At 41.1% G+C, this 19,404-nt stretch overlaps 1 protein-coding gene across 1 annotated transcript in view; it reads right to left on the bottom strand.

Moving 5' to 3' along the window:
- Zwilch (zwilch kinetochore protein) overlaps window positions 1–19,404 on the bottom strand; it is a 200,053-nt gene that overhangs the window by 127,749 nt on the left and 52,900 nt on the right. The window contains exon 6 of the mRNA XM_080286254.1: window positions 18,219–18,359. Coding sequence (XP_080142380.1) covers window positions 18,219–18,359 — 141 coding nt within the window. The remainder of the gene's footprint in view (window positions 1–18,218; window positions 18,360–19,404) is intronic.

Here is a 19,404-nt window from a genome sequence, read left to right as displayed (position 1 = left end):
CCTCCCAAGACATAAAGTAACTTGGTGGTTGGATGAGGGTATAGAAGCTACAGTTAAGGTGAAAAGGAGGCTTTTCTGGGAATGGAAAAGTAAAAGTGACAGCAGAATGAACTATGAAAGTGTGAAGGATGTAAATGGTAGATCATTAACCCATGGGGATGAAGTAAGGACCAGATGGAAAGAATATTTTGAAAGCCTGATGAATGGGAAAAGAGAGAGTAGGGTGGATGTTAACATGAATGGTTTTGGGGGTATGCAAAGAAGGAATGCAGTGCCAGGATATGTGACATTCGCAAAGGTGAAGAACACTGTGAAGCGACTGAATATGGGAAAGCAGCTGGGGTTGATGAGGTGTGTGCAAATTTGATCAAGTGTACTGGAGAATGTGGAATGAAGTGTTTGTTGGAGATATGTAAGAAGGCAAGGATGAGTGAAACTGTGCCAGCAGAGTGGAAAAAGGCTGTGATTGTACCCCTGTACAATAACAGAGAGAAAAGTGAGTGCAAAAATTATCGTGGCATACGTTTATTGAGTGTTGTAGGGAAAGCATATAGAAGAATTATTATAGAGAAAGTAAGAAAGATATCAAATGTCCTAGTGAGTGATAAACAGGGTGGCTTTAGGAGTGGCAGAGGATGTGTTGATCAAATATCTGCAGTGACACAGACAGTGGAGAAGGCTTGTGAGAAAGACTATATGGTGTTTATGGCATTTATGGATCTGGAAAAAGCATACAACAAAGTAAACAGAGAAGGACTGTGGAAGGTTCTGCGCATGTACTCATTTCAATGCCAAATGTGGCTCTTGTGTATATGTATGCAACGACTTATCCTGCTCTTGTGTTCCTGAACTTGATTCTTCTGAATTCTCTGTTCTCTAGTTTAGGCTTTCCTGTCATTCTCTGACTAAATATATCTGTACTGTTTACTTATTCCCTAATTCTACAGACTATGAAAAATTCTTTGCCTATCTTACTTCTACGATGGAACAAATCCTAACCGTTTCTCCTTTCTCTGAAATCTCCATTCTAGGAAATTTCAATGTTCACCACCACCTTGGCTCTGCTCTCATTTCATTGATCCATCTCGTGAACAAGCCCACATCTTTTCTAACCTTAATGACCTAGTGCAGCCTGTATAGCACTCTACCCATATCCCTGACTATCTAGAAGAGAATTCCAACATACCTGACCGCTTCCTTTAAAGTAATCCTTCTGCTTACATTGTTAATCTTTCCTCTTCATTGGGCTCCTCCAATCACAACCTAATTACCTTAACCTGTCCTATCGTTCCAGTACAGCCTGTGGACCCTCCAAGGAAACGTCAGTTGTGGTACTTTGGAGCTGGTGATTCAGTGGCCCTCAGGCAGTACTTCTTTGATTTTCCCTGGAATGATTATTGCTTCCATGGCTGAGAGCCATCTGAGGTTGCCTTGTGCATTACAAAGGTTATTCTCACAGGCATGGAAGCATACTTTCCTTTCTAAAATCCTATGACTAACGCAGAAAAGCCTTGGTTTAATCACGGTTGTTCTAATTCTGTCCACAACAATGAGAGGGCCTGTAAAACGTACCAGGATGAACCCACCCCTGAATCACATCTTTTTTTGTTTCTGTCCGAAATTGTGCTCAGTTCTTTGCTCTGCTGAAAATAATTTCACCCACACTAATTGCTCTCAAATTTCCAACTCGCATTCCTCTCGCTCCTTCTGGCACCTTGCCAAAAACCTTTCTAACAACTTTCCCTCATCATCTGTCCCTCCCCTTTTCTACTCTGATGGCTCTGTAGGTATTTCTTCTACTGATAAAGCAGATCTCTTTGCTCAGACTTTCTCCTCCAATTCCACCTTAAATGATTTCAGTGCCGTTTCTCCATCACTTCCCCCCCTCTGACTTCCTCATGGCTGACATTAAAATTGCTTCAGCTGATGTATTTTCTGTCATCACTGGCCTCAATACTAACAAGGCATATGGGCCTGATGAGGTCCCTCCTGCTGTCCTCAAGGACTGTGCGTCTGTTAGGAATCTACATTATCATAAAACAACTCATAATAGACAGCAACATAAATGTGTAGTCTTAAAAACACGATAATCAAGCTAAGTCTGGGAAAGGAAATGTGTCTGCAAGATTTCAGTAAAGGAATGCCAGATGTGCACCGGAAACACTACATACACACAGACACACTGGCTTCCAGAAACTTCACACACATCCAGTACACGTGACACAAGCCCTCCTAGACAAGAAAGGAGGAATTAGACAGGTAGAAGGAGGCTAGCTACAGGGGCGAGAGGTTGTAGAGAGAGAGAGAGAAGAGAAGAGGGGTCCAGCGAGAACTTCTATCTATATCTATATACCTAGGCTGCTTCCCCCAAGGAAAGGGAGGTAGCCGAGACAAGACGACACACTCCCCATTTACTCATCCATTCAAACACATTCATTCACATCTTAGCCCCAAAGGGGAGAACGGACAGATCCTCACCGCACCACACCGCACAAGGGTCAACTGCGCAATGCAATCAGTGACATCCGCAGCAGGGCCCGACAGCAGAACTGGTTTACCCCTGCCACATCATAACAGACCCATCCCCTTACCTGCACCTGACCTGACTAGCTGATCAGATCAAATGCGGGAGAATATCCCCTCAGGGCTGCGTCATCACTTATTCATTCACAATTTCTCTCCATTAATTTCTGTCACGCACAGCCACTCTTCCTTGCTCAACAGACATCTCTCTCGCATCCAGCGCTCTCTTCACACTGTCCATCCTTCCTATTCGTGGTCTTCCTCTCAGCCTTACACCTCTCACATCAGATCTAGTTATCTTTTTCACCAATTGCTCATTATCCATTCTCTCCATATGCCCAACCCATCGCAACACCCTCTGCTCAACTCTACCAGCCATCTCCCGAACAACACCAGTTCTCCTTCGCACTTCATCATTTCGCACTCGATCCATACGCGTCACTCCACACATACTCCTCAGACACCTCATCTCCATTACATTCAAACTTTTCCTCTCTGCTACACCCATATTCCATGTTTCAACCCCATATAACGCAGTCGGTACCACAACACCCTCATACAGCCTTCTCTTTACATCCATTCTAAGCGAACGACATCTAAACACTTTTTTCATTCCTCCCAGCACCTTTCCTACTTCATTTATTCTAAACTTCACTTCTGCATCTATTCTTCCATCCACATCAACATGTGACCCTAGATATTTAAAACACTCTACCTCCTCAAGCAACTCGCCATTCAAAACTATATTCATCCCCCTACCATCTACCAACCTCGTACACTTCATCACTTTACTCTTATTCTCATTTACTTTCAATTTCCTCCTTTCACACACCCTTCGAGAACTTAGCTAGCATATATACATTCCTGTGTGATACACACCATGTTCAACTTGAACTTTCCTCCTGAAGACAATAAAACTACGATCAAGACCCAATATCCATCTCTAACGCCTCCTGTCATCGACTATGAGTGAACTGAAGTTGTTTTCCTCACATATCTACTCACTATTTACTCCATTTAGGCTACGACTACTATATAATCAATCTCAAGACTCACATATTGTTTTTGGTGGCAGTGGTGGGAAATGTGTCTGCAAGATTTCAGTAAAGGAATGCCAGATATGCACCAGAAACACTACATACACACAGACACACAGGCTTCTTGAAACTTCATGCATGTCCAGTACACGTGACACAAGCCCTCCTGTACAAGAAAGGAAGAATTAGACAGGCAGAAGGAGGTTAGCTGCAGGGGTGAGAGGTTGGAGAGAGAGAGAGAGAGAGAGAGGAGGGGTCCAGCGCTAACTTAGCTAGCATATATATGCTCCTGTGTGATACACACAGTGTTCATCAATTTCAGTTCACTCGTAGTCGATGACAGGAGAAGCTAAAGATGGATACTGGGTCTTGATCATAGTTTTACTGTCTTCAAAGGGAAAGTTCAAGTTGAACACTGTGTATATCACACAGAAGCATATATATGCTAGCTAAGTTCTCGCTGGACTCCTCTTCTCTTCTCTCTCTCTCTCTCTACAACCTCTCGCCTCTGTAGCTAGCCTCCTTCTGCCTGTCTAATTCCTCCTTTCTTGTCTAGGAGGGCTTGTGTCACGTGTACTGGACGTGTGTGAAGTTTCTGGAAGCCAGTGTGTCTGTGTGTATGTAGTGTTTCCAGTGCACATCTGGCATTCCTTTACTGAAATCTTGTAGACACATTTCCTTTCCCAGACTTAGCTTGATTATCATGTTTTTAAGACTACACATTTATGTTGCTATCTATTATGAGCTGTATTATGACAATGTAGATTCCTAATATCGCTTGGTCATGCCAGCTGAAGCCTACGACAGCATGTACTAGTAACCAAGCATACTCCATTAATGCATAATATTGATTATAATATTCTATGGACATAATATTTATGATTATATTGTACTGATCTTAATAATATGCTACAAACAAAATACATCATAAACATATTGTATACATAATGGATCGAATGCACTATAGTTAAATTTATAAAATACTGTATAACATATTGTAAAATGTGTATGTATAACAGACACATACATATATGCAAAAGCAGTCCAAAGCTAAGATTATAGTAAGAGTTATTAATAAATTTGTATTTTATATACAGTAGATATAATGCTACTGGTATAAGAACTGGATCCTTGTATATAATGTAATACTGATTCATGTGTTGTCCCATAATTTTCTGCTTTTCTTTTTTAATTAACGCTATTTACAAATATATACACTTTATTCAGGGGGTCTCACTTGAATGTTCACTCTTCCTCCAGTTAATACTGACTCCAAGTTTGCAATTTTTGCTTGCATTCTGTGCACTGCGAACAGCACTACTGCAAATACAATAGAGAAGATTATAAAGACAGTAAGTGATCGGCTATACTCATCACATGGGTTGAACATACTCAAACTCAGTTCTTCCCAGGGCTTCACTGTTTCACTGATTAGTTGCATAGTTTCAAGCTTAGGTGAAGTCAACTTTATACCTGTGCTCATGTTTTAATCCATCTTAGGTAGAGGGTGGAAATATCTGTGTGTATGATTGAGGATGGCATAGTGATTATTGGTAGATAAAGTGAGCATGGATGGTGTAAGTACCGCACAGTAGTCTGGTGCTATGTATAATCCTGATGCTGAAGTATGAGATGGTGGTATATCTGGACAAATTATGTAAACTGATGTGTTATGAGCGAAGTAAAAAAAAAATGTGAATGTCCGATGTGATGATGGTGTATAGGTTTATCTGGAGCAAATGCGAAGTTGCAATGGTGATGAATGTCATGATTTCTTATGATAGCCATTTCACAAGGGACTGTTCCAGTAGGCCGACATGTGAAAATGTACGCAGGACATAGGTGAACAGTATGTAAGGATGTACGGCACTTTTGTTCAATCGTTGATTCACTGGCTATGGCACACCTAATGTCTGACTTGGCTCGTATCTCTGACTGGGGTAAAAGTAACCTTGTTGTTAGCATCAAAGCCTCAATTCTTACACCTATCAACCCAACAAACAGTGCTGGGCAGGTGCGCAAACATTTGCACAAAGCGCAATTGCGCACCGTTGCACTCCGGTGAATATTGTTTGCGCATTGCGCACCGCACGAGACCAAGGGCAATATTGCGCTTTCGCACCTGCCTTGCACACCTGTCCTGTGGATTGCGAACAGCGCATCCAAGGGACACGTGGTCTTGGGAGCTTCCCGTATGTCTGGACAAGGGATGGGGGAGGCTCGGGCAGGTCATGAGGGTTCTGGCAGGAGGGACAGAGCGTAGTAGCATTTCTTAAAATGCTTCAACAGAGATAATATATTTTAATATTTTTAAATTATTATTATTAGTAAATAATTCACTCTCATCTTAAATGCTAGGACCAACTATAGTAGCCGCAGCGAGAAATGAACGTTGTGGTGGGGCAGGCGGGATGACCTGGGATTCCCCCATTGTTGCCATATCCACATGTCACCGACCATAGAGGTAGGATGTCACCGACCATCGGCCACCACTGCAGCACCGCTCCATGATCCTTACCCTGTGTCTCTGGCTTTCTCTTTCTCTCTCGGTTTCTATATAAACTGGTGTATTTCCGAAACTAATTATGAAATTATTATGACTTTTGTTCCACACCACCACTGAGGTAAAAATCAAGGAGAGTTTTCTGTATAAAGGTTTCCACCCCCCTCCTAAATGTGGCATATGAGCGGGGGAGTGCGGCCTTGCCGATACCTCCGCCTGACCTATAATTATACACTCGCCAGAACTGACCTGCCCTCAGACAAGGGGGGGGAAACCTTTATACAGAAAACTCTCCTTGATTTTTACCTCAGTGGTGGTGTGGAACAAAAGTCATAATAATTTCATAATTAGTTTCGGAAATACACCAGTTTATATAGAAACCGAGAGAGAAAGAGAAAGCCAGAGACACAGGGTAAGGATCATGGAGCGGGGCTGCAGCGGTGGCCGATGGTCGGTGACATCCTACCTCTATGGTCGGTGACATGTAGATATGGCAACAATGGGGGAATCCCAGGTCATCCCGCCTGCCCCACCACAGCGTTCATTTCTCGCTGCGGCTACTATAGCCTTGCCCAGGCTCCTACGCTCCTCATGGGGCAACGTAGGATTAGATGATGGATGGATGGATGAATAATAAATTAAAAATACATTATTTATTATGAGTTGCATAAGCAATTCCTTACAAAAAACATTAAAACATGTTATTTAAATCAAATATCCACAGCCTAATAATTGATCAGGCTGTAAATACAGGTAACTCGCACGGAACACGTGGGTTTCGTTCCTACCGTGCCGTGTTAGGTGTGAAATCGCGTATATTTAAACTACTGTACTCCGTATTTTGCTCCCTAGACCCCCCAAATGTGTATTTTTGCTGTTATCTGTCACTGGTAATCACTAGAAAGCACTTTAAGTGGTTAGAAGGTTTATGTAATGATGTAACTCACAAATACAGTACTCCATAGCAAAACTTCAACACACAAATACTGTATGTAAACACAAGGAAACATTCCGACGCCGATCATAGTTAATCATATAAATCAGGTTAACTGGTACCAGTGCTTTAACTTCCATACCAGAACAGTACATATTTAACTTAGAAATGCAGTACTGTGATATCGAATGATTTCAGTACATAATCTGTTAGGAATGGCTGGAAAAAAAAAAAAATGTTATGAATACATTTTCACCTTTTTTATAATTATACGTTTATGGTAGTTTCGAGTTATTTTTTACGTTATCGTTGTGCCCATGCTTGGAAAAGGGAGCGAAAGAGTTGAATTTTCAGTCCTAAATGAGAAAACTGCACGTCCTCCAAGGCTAGACTCTGCCACGGGAGAATAAAGTCGAGGGTCAGTCCGATTAGCAATAAGGAAGTTGTGTCCCAATTTCCAGCTCCCACACCACGAGAATGGCTAAAAATAGAATCGTAATGCAGTTTCAGAACTAACATTAAGTCTAATTATTACAAATACAGATACAAAGCAGAAATAAATACGTTTACAGACGGGGAAAACGTACTTCTTCCGTCATAACATGTTCATCTTTCTCTATCATTTTACGTTCATCTTTATCATTTTACTGTGTTATTTTCGCAATATATATTGCTGTCTCATAAACAGGGTGGTTGTTTGTGTTTTGCAAGGGAGGAAAAAGATTGTATATTCTGTCTGGGTCGAGATATAGGGTGTAACTATGTGTGGTTAGGCTTGGCCATGAGCGAAAAAATTGTACATCCACTCATCACGATAGCAGATGGTGAACTGACAGATGATACATGAGAGGGTGATGTCAAGGTCAGTTTCATGTCCCAGATTTTCGTTCACTTCCCGAAAGTTTTCACAGTTTTCTACACGTTGCATTGCATCAAATGATCCAAACCATTACAGCAAACCTGAGCAAATAGGTAAAGATACCAAGACAAAAATGTATTTTTCTCTTATTATAAGTCTTTAACGAACAAACACAAAAGGCAATATTCCGACGCCGATCATGGGTAATCATATAAATCAGGTTAACTGGTTACAAGGCTTTATTTAATGCTTTAATTGCTTAACAAGTACATACCAGAACAGTAAATATTTAACTTACAAATACAGTACTGTAGAAAAGCAGTACAGTACGAGTTTAACGAACAAACAAAAAAGGCAATATTCCGACGCCGATCATGGGTGATCATATAATTCGGGTTAACTGGTTACAAGGCTTTATTTAATTATTTAATTTTATTTAAGTGCTTACAAGTACAGTACATACAAGAACAGTAAATATTTAACTTACAAATACTGTACAGTACTGTGGAAAAAACGAACAAATAAAAAAGGCAATATTCTGACGCCTATCAGGTAAACTGGTTATAAGACTTTATTTCTTGCTTTAACGTTATTTAATAGTGCTTTAAGTTGCACATAAACTTACCAGAACAGTACAGTACTGTAAATATTTAACTTACAAATACTGTGCTACTGTACTCGGGAATGTCTCACTCACTGAATAATTTCCCGCCTAGATCGTCACATAATCAAAACAAACCGTGCGCTGCGGTGACGTTCGAGGATTTGATCTTTCAAAGGCCTCTCCTGCGTTAATTTGTAGTTTTCATAATGGTTCTTTAATCTTACGTTGTCTTATATGTATCCCAGCCCTTACCGTGTATAATAGCGAGCGCGTTCCATGAGATCGTGTTCCGTGCGAGTTACCTGTATTTGATTTAAATAATATATTATAATGATATTTGTGAGGAATTACACATGTTGTCGTATATCAATATTGAATTATTAAATACAACGTCCTGCGAAAATGCAGATAAAAGTAAAACTGGCTACATCACAGTCTTTGTTTCCCTGCCCCTCCACTTCGCAGCCCTCTCACTCCTCGGTTTGAACTTCCATGAGTGAAAAAGTTACATGACAGTATTGTGATATCAGTGCTAATGCATGGAAGTGAAGCTTTGACCTTGTTGGAGGGACAGAAGTTTACAGTGAGAGCTGTGGAAATAAATGAGTTATTTAAGAGAAGCATGTGGAGTTACATGGAGTGACAGACTGACAAATGTGGAAGTGAAGGAGCGTTGTGGTGTGGATGTGGATGTCATAGGACGCGTTAGGAGAAACACAATGAGGTAGTTTGGTCATATGGGAAGGATGGAGAGTGAGTGTATGTGAGTGAGGTGGAAGGGGGGAGAGGGAGGGGGAGGCCAAGGATAAGATGGAGGGATGGAGTGGAGAAGTATATAAGAGAGGGGTGTGTGAGATGGGATGCAGGGCACTGAAATGGCGGGGGACAGGGCGACATGGAGGCGATTTGTTGCTTGTTTGTGGTCAGTGGCCACCCCTTATGGATAAGGTGTCTGGCAATAGACAGACAGATTGAATAATAATAAACAAAAGTGTGCTAATTTATTTAAATATCTCAATATTTTACAGTAATTCCAACAAATATATGCTAATGGTTTGCGCTTACCAACACTGCGCAAGCTAAATATTAGATTGTGCACTTGCGCAAATTACAAATAATACAAAATAATAATCAACCTTAACCCCTAAACCGCGGGGTTGTTTTGGCTTGACTTGCGTGTACCGCAGGCATGTTCGCGCTCCAACAGACTCTCTAAAAATATTTGCCAAAAATCAGTTATTAGTCCTAGAATATTAAAATTAAATATGCATATGGCACATACCTTCAGCTTTCTCCTGGGATGTTTGTTGAGCCATCGTCGAGTACCATAGGACTTGTGGAGACCTCTGAAGTTGGGTAACGAAGTCTCCACTTTACACTTCCCAACAACCCGTAATATGATTACCATAGCCTGATATTATCACTAGAAACACTATTCTATGATTTTCAAATAGTTTGGAAACCATACTTAAAAAAAAAAAAAAAAAAAAAAAAAAAAAAAAAAAAAACCCTGTGAAAGCAATGAAAATTACGAGCACGTATGTCCTTCCCACTTGCGCTCGTTCGCCGCTGGTGTTCTGTCATTTGTTATTCATAAAAACACTCACACTTTATATTTCTATTACTATATAACATTTATATATACAGTATCTGCAGTCTTTATCCATAAGTCTCCTTCAGTAATAGTAGTTTATTGTCACTGTAGGCATTCAATTTCTCTTTCAGTAAAATATGTAGCATTCACTTTCTCGTCCTGTATACTAGCGTTGAGAGCGAATCTGTCACTTTCACTTCCACTTTCGTAACTCACAGTATTCATACATGCTAGAGTGAAACTTTCACTTTCATTACTTCTAGTATATATACTCGTATTCTTATATTACTACTCATTTACATTTCTATTTACAATCTCTATTTTATTTACATTATTTACATTTCTATTTTATTTACACTGTGTAATGCACTGTCACTTGCAGTAACTTATAAAACTGTTTTCCACGGTTCACTTATATTTACATTCATTGCTTTCACTTGCTGTTTACACATTATTTACATTTCCATTTGCAATGTTTTAGTCACCAGAAAGATCTTAGTCACTGTCCATCATTTTCACTGATAAATTAGCCAGTTCATGTTCCACAGCAGTCAATTAGCCCTTTACCCCTTTCCACACGAGGTTTAGTAGGGGGGTAGAGGTCACAGGGCCCTTTGCATGGGACTAAAAAGCGACGGAATTGGACAGGCGTGAATCTGACGTGGTTTCACCTTGAAAGACGACAGTAAACTGAATACTGTGGTGGCCTAGGGGGAGTGCAATGCTGCCAATGTCAGCGTGGTGACAGCTGCTAATATATATGCTATGAAATGATTGGCAGGAAATCTAGACAATACATAATAAATTAGGTAGTTCCAGGTGAATGTAAATATCACTTAGGCTTCTCCCTTCCTTTCTTATATATACTGTATTTTTATTACGAGAATAGATTATACGGCATTTTTCAAGGGGAAATAAACAGCGAAAATTAGTGAACGAGTGCACGTGAGGTGTTGTCAGGTGATAATTAGCCAATTCCAGGTGTATGGCACTATCACTTACCTTATTTCTTTTTTGTATATATTACTTGGTATAAGAATAGGGCATAGGGCTTATTTCAATGGATGAAATCAGTGGAAAATTTCGGGGAAGATTTACTTAGCACAGTATGGCCGGGCAGGAGAGAGGAGAGGGTAATGGAGGGGAGGTAGGGAGGGGAGTCAAGAATGGGGAGAAATGGCTAAATTGTCATCAATGGATGGGAGTACAGATGAGATTAGGAGTGCTGACTAGTGTCGGACATTGGCAGTACTGACAGATGATACAAGCCACCACTTGAAAGCCCGGGCGAATTCAAAATAACATGGACTCACAAAAGTGACGCCCTGCGGTTTGATCCCTTGCTCCCAAGCGTCACGATTAAGGGGTTACATATACTGGGAGTTTCATTCTCTTGGGATTTATCTTGGAAAGATCATATTACATCTCCTGTAAAATCTGCTTCCAAGAGATTAGGTGTGCTAAACTGACTCCGTACCTTCTTTACCCTGCACAGCTGTTGACTTCACACATGGGTTTTATTCACCCCTATTTAGTGTACAACTCTCATGTGTGGGGAGGCTCCCCACATACAGCTCTTCTCAACAAGGTGGAGTCAAAGGCTTTTCGTCTCATTAACTCTCCTCCTCTTACTGGCTCTCTTCAACCTTTGTCTCTTTGCCACACTGTTGCATCTTTATCTCTTTTCTATCGTTACATCAATGGCCGCCCCTCCCATGAACTGTCTGCTTTGCTTGCATCCCTCCACCTCTATGACGGGTGTGTAGCACCCGTCTAGCAACAAACTCTTATCCCATTTCTGTCCAACTCTCTAATGCAAGTGTTAACCATTACTCCCAGTCCTTCATTTATGCAACAGGTCAACTCTGGAACTGTCTCCCTCTGTCTGTAATTCCTACTTCCTATGATCTCCAGTCTTTCAAAAGCAGTGTGTCCAGGCATCTCAAAATAAACGGATCTTGAATTTAGCTCTTTGTAGTACTATTTTTGCTTTTTTCTTGGAAGGAGCAGTTTGCAGGCTCCTGGCCTTTGGTTTCTTCTTCCTTCCATTATATTTAAAAAGAGAGAGAGAGAGAGAGAGAGATGGTATGCTGCTAGGTGCCATCAAAAGTTTTTATGATCGTAGTGAGGCATGTGCAAGGGTAAATGGGCAACTAAGTGAATGGTTCATGACCAATGTGGGCATGCGACAAGGTTGTATGATGTCCCCATGGTTGTTCAATGTATATATGGATGGGGTGATGAGAGAAATAAAACATGAGTAATGGAGAAGAGATGAAATTGATAATGAATGGTGATGGATGGAATATCTCAAATTTGTTGTATGCTGATGATTTAGCACTACTGTACTTGCAAATATTAGACATGAACTTGGTAGACTAGTGCAAGGTTTTGCTGACCTCTGTGAGTATCATGCCTTGAGGATAAATGTAGAAAAGAGTAAAGTGATGGTAACTGAGACAAGGTGACTCCCAGTGTGATATTACAGTGAATGGAGAGAGGCTGCAATTGGTGAGTGAGTTCAAATACTTGAGTACAGTGATAAAAAAAGAAACGAAAATGTGCAAAAGAAGTGGAAAGTAGAGTGACACAAGGATGGAAAGTAGCTGGTACTATGAACCTCTTGATAAGAAACAGAGACTTGAGTGCTGGAGCTGTGCAAGGCTTACATGAAGGAGTGTTAGTGCCAACTTTAACATATGAATGTGAGACTATGGTGTGGCATGAAAATGAAAAGTCAAGAGTGAGAGAAGTGGCAATGAGACTGCTGAGGAATGTACGTGGAGTACAGAGAGTGGATAGGATACGAAATAATGTGATTCGTGAAAGTTACGGAACGATGAATTCTGCGGACACCAGAATCAAAGAGTGTACTGAGATGGTATGGTTTGGTGGAGAGAATGGATAACAATAGAGTGGTGAAAAAGGTATATCTGAGCAAATTTGAAGGAGGGAGGAGGCAAGGTAGGCCAAGGAGAAAGTGGAGGAATATGGTGGATGATTGTGTGAGGAAGAGATGTATGAAAGTCGGTGAGGCTAGGGGACTGAAAAGAGATCGAGCTTGCTAGATGAATGTTGTGAGAAGTGCATGAACAGAGATTTGGCACCCCCGTTTAACCCCTTAACCACGGGGCGTCACTTTCGTGACACTTGGGAGCAAGGGATCATACCGCAGGGCGTCGCTTTTGTGATTCTGTGTTACTTTGAATTCACCCGGGCTTCCAAGTGGGGGCTTGTATCATCTATCAGTACTGCCAATGTCCAACACTAGTCAGCACTCCTAATCTCATCTGTACTCCCATCCATTGTTGACAATTTAGCCATTTCTCCCCGTTCTTGACTCCCCTCCCTACCCCCCCTCCATTACCCTATCCTCTCGCCTGCCCGGCCGTGCTACGCTAAGTAAATCTTCCCTGGAATTTTTCACTGATTTCATCCATTGAAATAAGCCCTATGCCCTATTCTTATACCAAATAATATATACAAGAAAGAAATAAGGTAAGTGAGAGTGCCATACACCTGGAATTGGCTAATCATCACCTGACAACACCTCACGTGCACTCGTTCGCTAATTTTCGCTGTTTTTTTCCCCTTGAAATATGCCGTATAATCTATTTTCGTAATAAATATACATGTAAGGAGGGAAGGGAGAAGCCTAAGTGATATTTACATTCACCTGGAACTACCTAATTTATAATGTATTGTCTAGATTTCCTGCCAATCATATCAGTGCTAGACAAAGCTGTTTCAAGATATAACATTGGTAGCTCTGAATATATATCTCCTAAGTAGGCCTCTAATCTATTTTCGTAATAAATATACATGTAAGGAGGGAAGGGAGAAGCCTAAGTGATATTTACATTCACCTGGAACTACCAAATTTATAATGTATTGTCTAGATTTCCTGCCAATCATATCAGTGCCAAACTTAGCTGTTTCAAGAACCAATATTGGTAACTCTGAATAACCCCTAAAGCAGGCCTCCACGCTGGCCCTCCGTAATCAGTTTACTCTCATCTTCCGAAGCGAGAGTACGTATGTTTCTTCTTGCTGACTTCAAGGCCTTTTTTCACCCCCATGCAAATGGCCCTGTGACCTTTACCCCCTACTAAACCTCGTGTGGAAAGAGGTAAAGGGCTGACAATTGATAAAAGAGTGACTACGATCTTTCTATTGAGTAAAACAGTGCAAGTGGAATTGTAAATAATGTGTAAATAATGTGTAAACAGCAAGTGAAAGTAATGAATGTAAATATACGTGAACAATGGAAAATAGTTTTATAAGTTATTTCAAGTGACAGTGCACAACACAGTGTAAATAAAATAGAAATGTAAATAACGTAAATAAAATAGAGAACGTAAATAGAAATGTAAATGAGTAGTATTATAAGAATACGAGTATATACCCTAGGAGTAATGAGTGTGAAAGTTTCACTCTAGCATGTCTGAATGCTATGAGTTATGAGAGTGAAGATGAAAGTGACATTCACTCTCAATGCCAGTATACAGGACGAGAAAGTGAATGCTACGTATTTTACTGAAAGAAATTGAATCTCTACAGTGACAATAAACTAATACTACTGAAGGAAACTTATGGATAAAGACTGTAGATATATATAAGTGTTATATAGTAATAGAAATATAAAGTGTGAGGGGTTTTATGAATAATAAATGACAGAGTAACAAAAGCGAACTAGTGCCAGTGCAACGATCAGACGCGCTCGTAATTTCCATTGCTTTCACAGTGTTTTTTTTTTTTGAGTATGGATCCCAAACTACTTGAAAATTGTAGAATAGTGTTTATAGTGTTTGTATCTGGCTGTGGTAATCATATTACGGGTTGTCGGGAAGTGTAAAGTGGAGACTTCGTTACCCTACTTCAGAGGTCTCCACAAGTCCTACGGTAACCGACAAAGGCTCAACAATCATTCCAGGAGAAAGCTGAAGGTATGTGCCATAAGCATATGTAATTTTATTATTCTAGGACTAATAACTGATATTTGGCAAATATTTTTTGAGAGTCTGTTGGAGCCCAAATAACCCCGCGGCACACGCAAGTCATTGGTAAACAAGCCCGCGGTGTAGGGGTTAATGTAACAGCATTCGGACTGGCTCTATTGGATACATTTATGTGATGCTACAAAATGTGGTGAAAGTTTTTGGCATATCAGATAGAGCCAGGATTCCGGGGGTTTGAATGATGAGAGAATGGATGTGTGGCCCACTGGATTGGGCAAACTATGGGCTGTCTGGACATTGCTACTCCTCACCCTATCCTAGGGTGGGAAAGGAGGTCTGGATGATGATGATGATGATGATGATGGAAAAGGGGTGGTAACAAAGATGAATACTGGCTGCCAAGCATTGGGCTAGAAAAAGGGTATACAGTACAGGGCAAAATCTGAGTCTCAGAGGCTTTTACTGGAAAACCTAAACAGAGTGGAAAAGAGGAATATGATACTTATGGTGGCAAATCAGATGAAGAGGGGAAACAGGGATATCATAGCTGAGCAATGTGTGAAGAATGATAAGGGGAAGGTAACAGTGAACAGTCGGGATATTAAAGACTCATGGAGATAGCATTATAATCGGTTGCTGAATGAGAAGTCTGTATGGAACAGGGAAGGTTTGGAGTCAGTGGATCCAGTGTTCTGCCCTTGGCCTTTGACTGATGCTGCTACTGCGAGTAGGGCAATAGGCAGGATGCAGGTGGGGAAGGCGGCAGGTGTGTCTGAGGTGACTGCTGAAATGCTGAAGGCCTCAAGAGATACAGGAGTGGGATTAGCTACTGACTTGATAAATACAATTATAAATGATTGTGTTGTCCTGAGTAGTGTGACTGCAAATGTGTACAAGGGGATGGATGATGCCCTACAAAGAGGAAATTATAAAGGCATAAAACATTTGGACCAAATAACGAAGGTGATGGATAGAGTTCTAGAAGGTATGATTAGAGAAAGAGTGAACACTGATGAGGTGCAGTGTGGGTTTATGCCAGGCAAAGGGACCACTGATGCCATATTCACTATTCGACAGCATCACCCACTCACTCGATGTAGCGCTCCTCTCGGGTGTCTGCCCTTTCCTCTCCTTCATCCTTCTTTCCTTCCATCCTCTTCTGTCATTCTTTCCTTCATTCTTTCCTCATCCTTCTGCCTACAGGCATCTTTACACTCCCTCTTCTGTCTTTCCTTCCTTCATTCTATCCTCTTCCTTCTACCTGTGGGTAACTCTACACTGAGTGACAAGCCAAATGGTTTCCTGTACACCAGGAAACCAGTTACTAGCCGAGTGGTAACCATTCAACCAAATTTTGGCGTCTGGTGGCTTAGTGGGTAATTACGGCATTTCAACTGGATTGAGCAGGTGAAGATTAATATCCAAGGGGTGGTTGGGGTTTACTGCTCACGTAATGCCACATAGGGATGAGTGAGGCTGGTCACTCTCATCTTAAATGTCAGGACCAACTTGCATAGCCCCGGGCTCCTACACTCCTTATGGGGCAACGTAGGATTGGATGATGAATGAATGAAAAAAAGAAAATGGATCTGAACTTTGTTTCTGTTGAAGAGGGAAAGTGTCCATGTGCGGCCTGCCACAAGGGAGTGGGAAGTAATTCCATCTTTTGAAGTGTTTGTGATAAGAGCATGCATAAGAGATGTGGGTGTATTAGAGGTAGACTGTGAGATAATGCTGATTTCACATGTGCGGTGTGTTGAGGAAAGCATGTGGAGATTGTCAGGCGTGTAAGGATTGATCGTGCTGTTAAGCCTCTCGAGTGTGTGTGGAAGAGTTCTGTTATGTGGGAGACATATTATGTGCTGGAGGTGGGGCTGGAGCTAGCTCTGTGGCTAGAGTTAGGAGTGGTTGAAAGAGGTGCTGGGAGCTGTTGCCTCTCTTGACATTGAGAGGGCCCTTCCTCTGTACTTAGGGATCTTTGTATGTGGGATGTGTTAGAGTGTAATGTTGTATGGTAGTAAGACCTGGGCTGTAAATGGAAGAGGATATTCACAGGCTCAAACATACAGAAATAACAATGATTAAGTGGATGTGCAGAGCATCCTTGAATGTGAGGTCTGGGGGGGGTAGGTTTAAGATGGAGGAGTTAAGAGGTGGGATGGGGCTGGAGTGTATTGTGTTATGATGAGGAGAGGTAGACTGAGATGGTCTGGGCATGTGGCGAGGATCGGGAATGACAACTGGTTGCAGAAAGTGAGAAATGTAAACATTTGAGGAAGGGATGCAAGAGGCAGACCGAAAAAGATCCGGGACAAGGTCACTAAGTGTGACCTTAAGGATAAGGGACTGAACAGGGAGGCTGCCAGAGATCGAGCAGCATGAACAGTTGCCCTTAACTGACTAAGGATGACACATGCAAGAATGTTGGAGCCTTTATAAACGAAACAAAATGATGGCAGGCACATTATAAAGAATGATTAAGATGAAGGAAGAAGTATTCAGCACTACATCAAGTGAGTTGTCCACATGTTACCTTTTCTAGGAAGAATCTAACCAGCCTATGTCCATTTTTGCTTTTTATTTGTGGTAATTATGTCCACTACTTTTCCCTGTTCCCATACCCATGTGATACCTAACACAAAGTAATATTTTCTCTTCTTTTCTGAGTATGTCCAGCATTACACTCTAGGGATTTTGCTGCATCAAAGATGACATCATTATCATGAACACACATAATAGTAGCAACATACTGTAGCATGTAACATTAATATTAAAGTTACGACACTACAAACACACACAGATGACACTGCCACACTGAACTACATTATGACCAGGTTTGTGCAACAACAACAACTTCATCATAGTCATTATCATCACATCATTTTCACCATCAACGGCCATACCAATTTCTCTTTTTTCTTATACATTCACACCAAGGACACCATTTAAAATCTACTGTAACTATAAGGAGGAACTCCTTTGACTGAAAGGTTTTAAAAACACTCTCCAGCGATCTCCTCAGCAGGGGAATACTGTATGTATTATTACCTATCATCATCATCATCCAGATCTCCTTTCCCATCCCAACATGGAGTGAGATAGAGTCCAGAGTCAGAAAAAATTTGTCTCCTACTCTAGTTAAATAATGTCACCGTAGTGAGATGATGTCCATACATGTACAAGCACACACAAATTAAATAACTTACTGCAGTGGTAACAGCATCAGGGTCTGGGGAGGAAAGAATTGTCAGTGGTCTCTTCCACTTGCATCTCAAGCTTAAACTTGACTTTGTGTCCTCATCCTCTGAGTTCTGCACGTTGTAAGTCGCTTCAACCACACTGTCCACCTGCAAAATATTTGTAGTGGAAATCTACATATAGTAGACCCTCAATCTGTGCAGGATGTGATTTGCACTAAACATGTTTTGTATGGAAAAATAAACCCTGACCCATCCCAGTAGATGTGGGGAAAATAAAAAAAAAATTCATTGGAAAACCTTAGAATTCAGCCAGTATCCATGTCCATCCCTCCAAAAGTTCCACCATGTTCACTTCATCTAGAATAAACAACACTGTCTTTATGTAAGTTTTCGCTAAAACAAAGTACCATAATTCAACACAGCTCAAATTATGGGACATTAATGGTCTGTTTACACTCACTCACTCACTCACTCACTCTCTCTCTCTCTTTTGCACACACACACACACACACACACACACACACACACACACACACACACACACACACACACACACACACACACACTCACTGGTTGTTTGCCTTTTGTCTTTCTCACTTCATTGCCACCATTCACTATGTACTTTTCTTCTTCCATTTTTTTTTTTTTTTCTAACAAATGGTCATAAATCAATATGGCAAAAATTATGGGATGTGAAATGCTATATTGATACCTGTACTCAAATAGCTGTTCCACCATCCCCCCCCCCACACATACCTGCATCTCATCTCACTCTCACCTCACTGCCACCTCTCACTATGTACCTTTTCCTTTTTCAACAACTTTCATTAAAACAAATGGTCATAAATCAACACGGCTTAAATTATGGACCACTCAAAATATACTTTTCCTTCTTTCAACTAAGTTTTTCATTACAGTAATTTATTGATTTTCACCCACATACTTTAGGTCAGTAAATTAAACTGTCATCTGAATACACTGTACCCCATCCCCGACACCCAAACATCACACCATGCCCTGTCATGGTAAGTGATCTTCACTTACAGTAGATCCTTGTAACAGTGGGAAAGCCTGGTCCAATAAAGCCGATAATCTAGTACAGCAATCCCTCCACTATCCGATGTAACTGGGCCAAAGGCACGTCCGAAGAGTAGGTCCATCCGGAAAGTGGGCCCCCGCCTCCTGGACTGGT

The sequence above is a fragment of the Coenobita brevimanus genome, chromosome 110 (genome assembly GCF_032717465.1).
Source record: "Coenobita brevimanus isolate Jiangsu-jjx chromosome 110, ASM3271746v2, whole genome shotgun sequence".
In the NCBI taxonomy this organism is placed as follows: domain Eukaryota; kingdom Metazoa; phylum Arthropoda; class Malacostraca; order Decapoda; family Coenobitidae; genus Coenobita; species Coenobita brevimanus.
The sequence above is the reverse complement of the archived record's forward strand: the minus strand, read 5'-3'. Positions and strand labels throughout refer to the sequence as shown.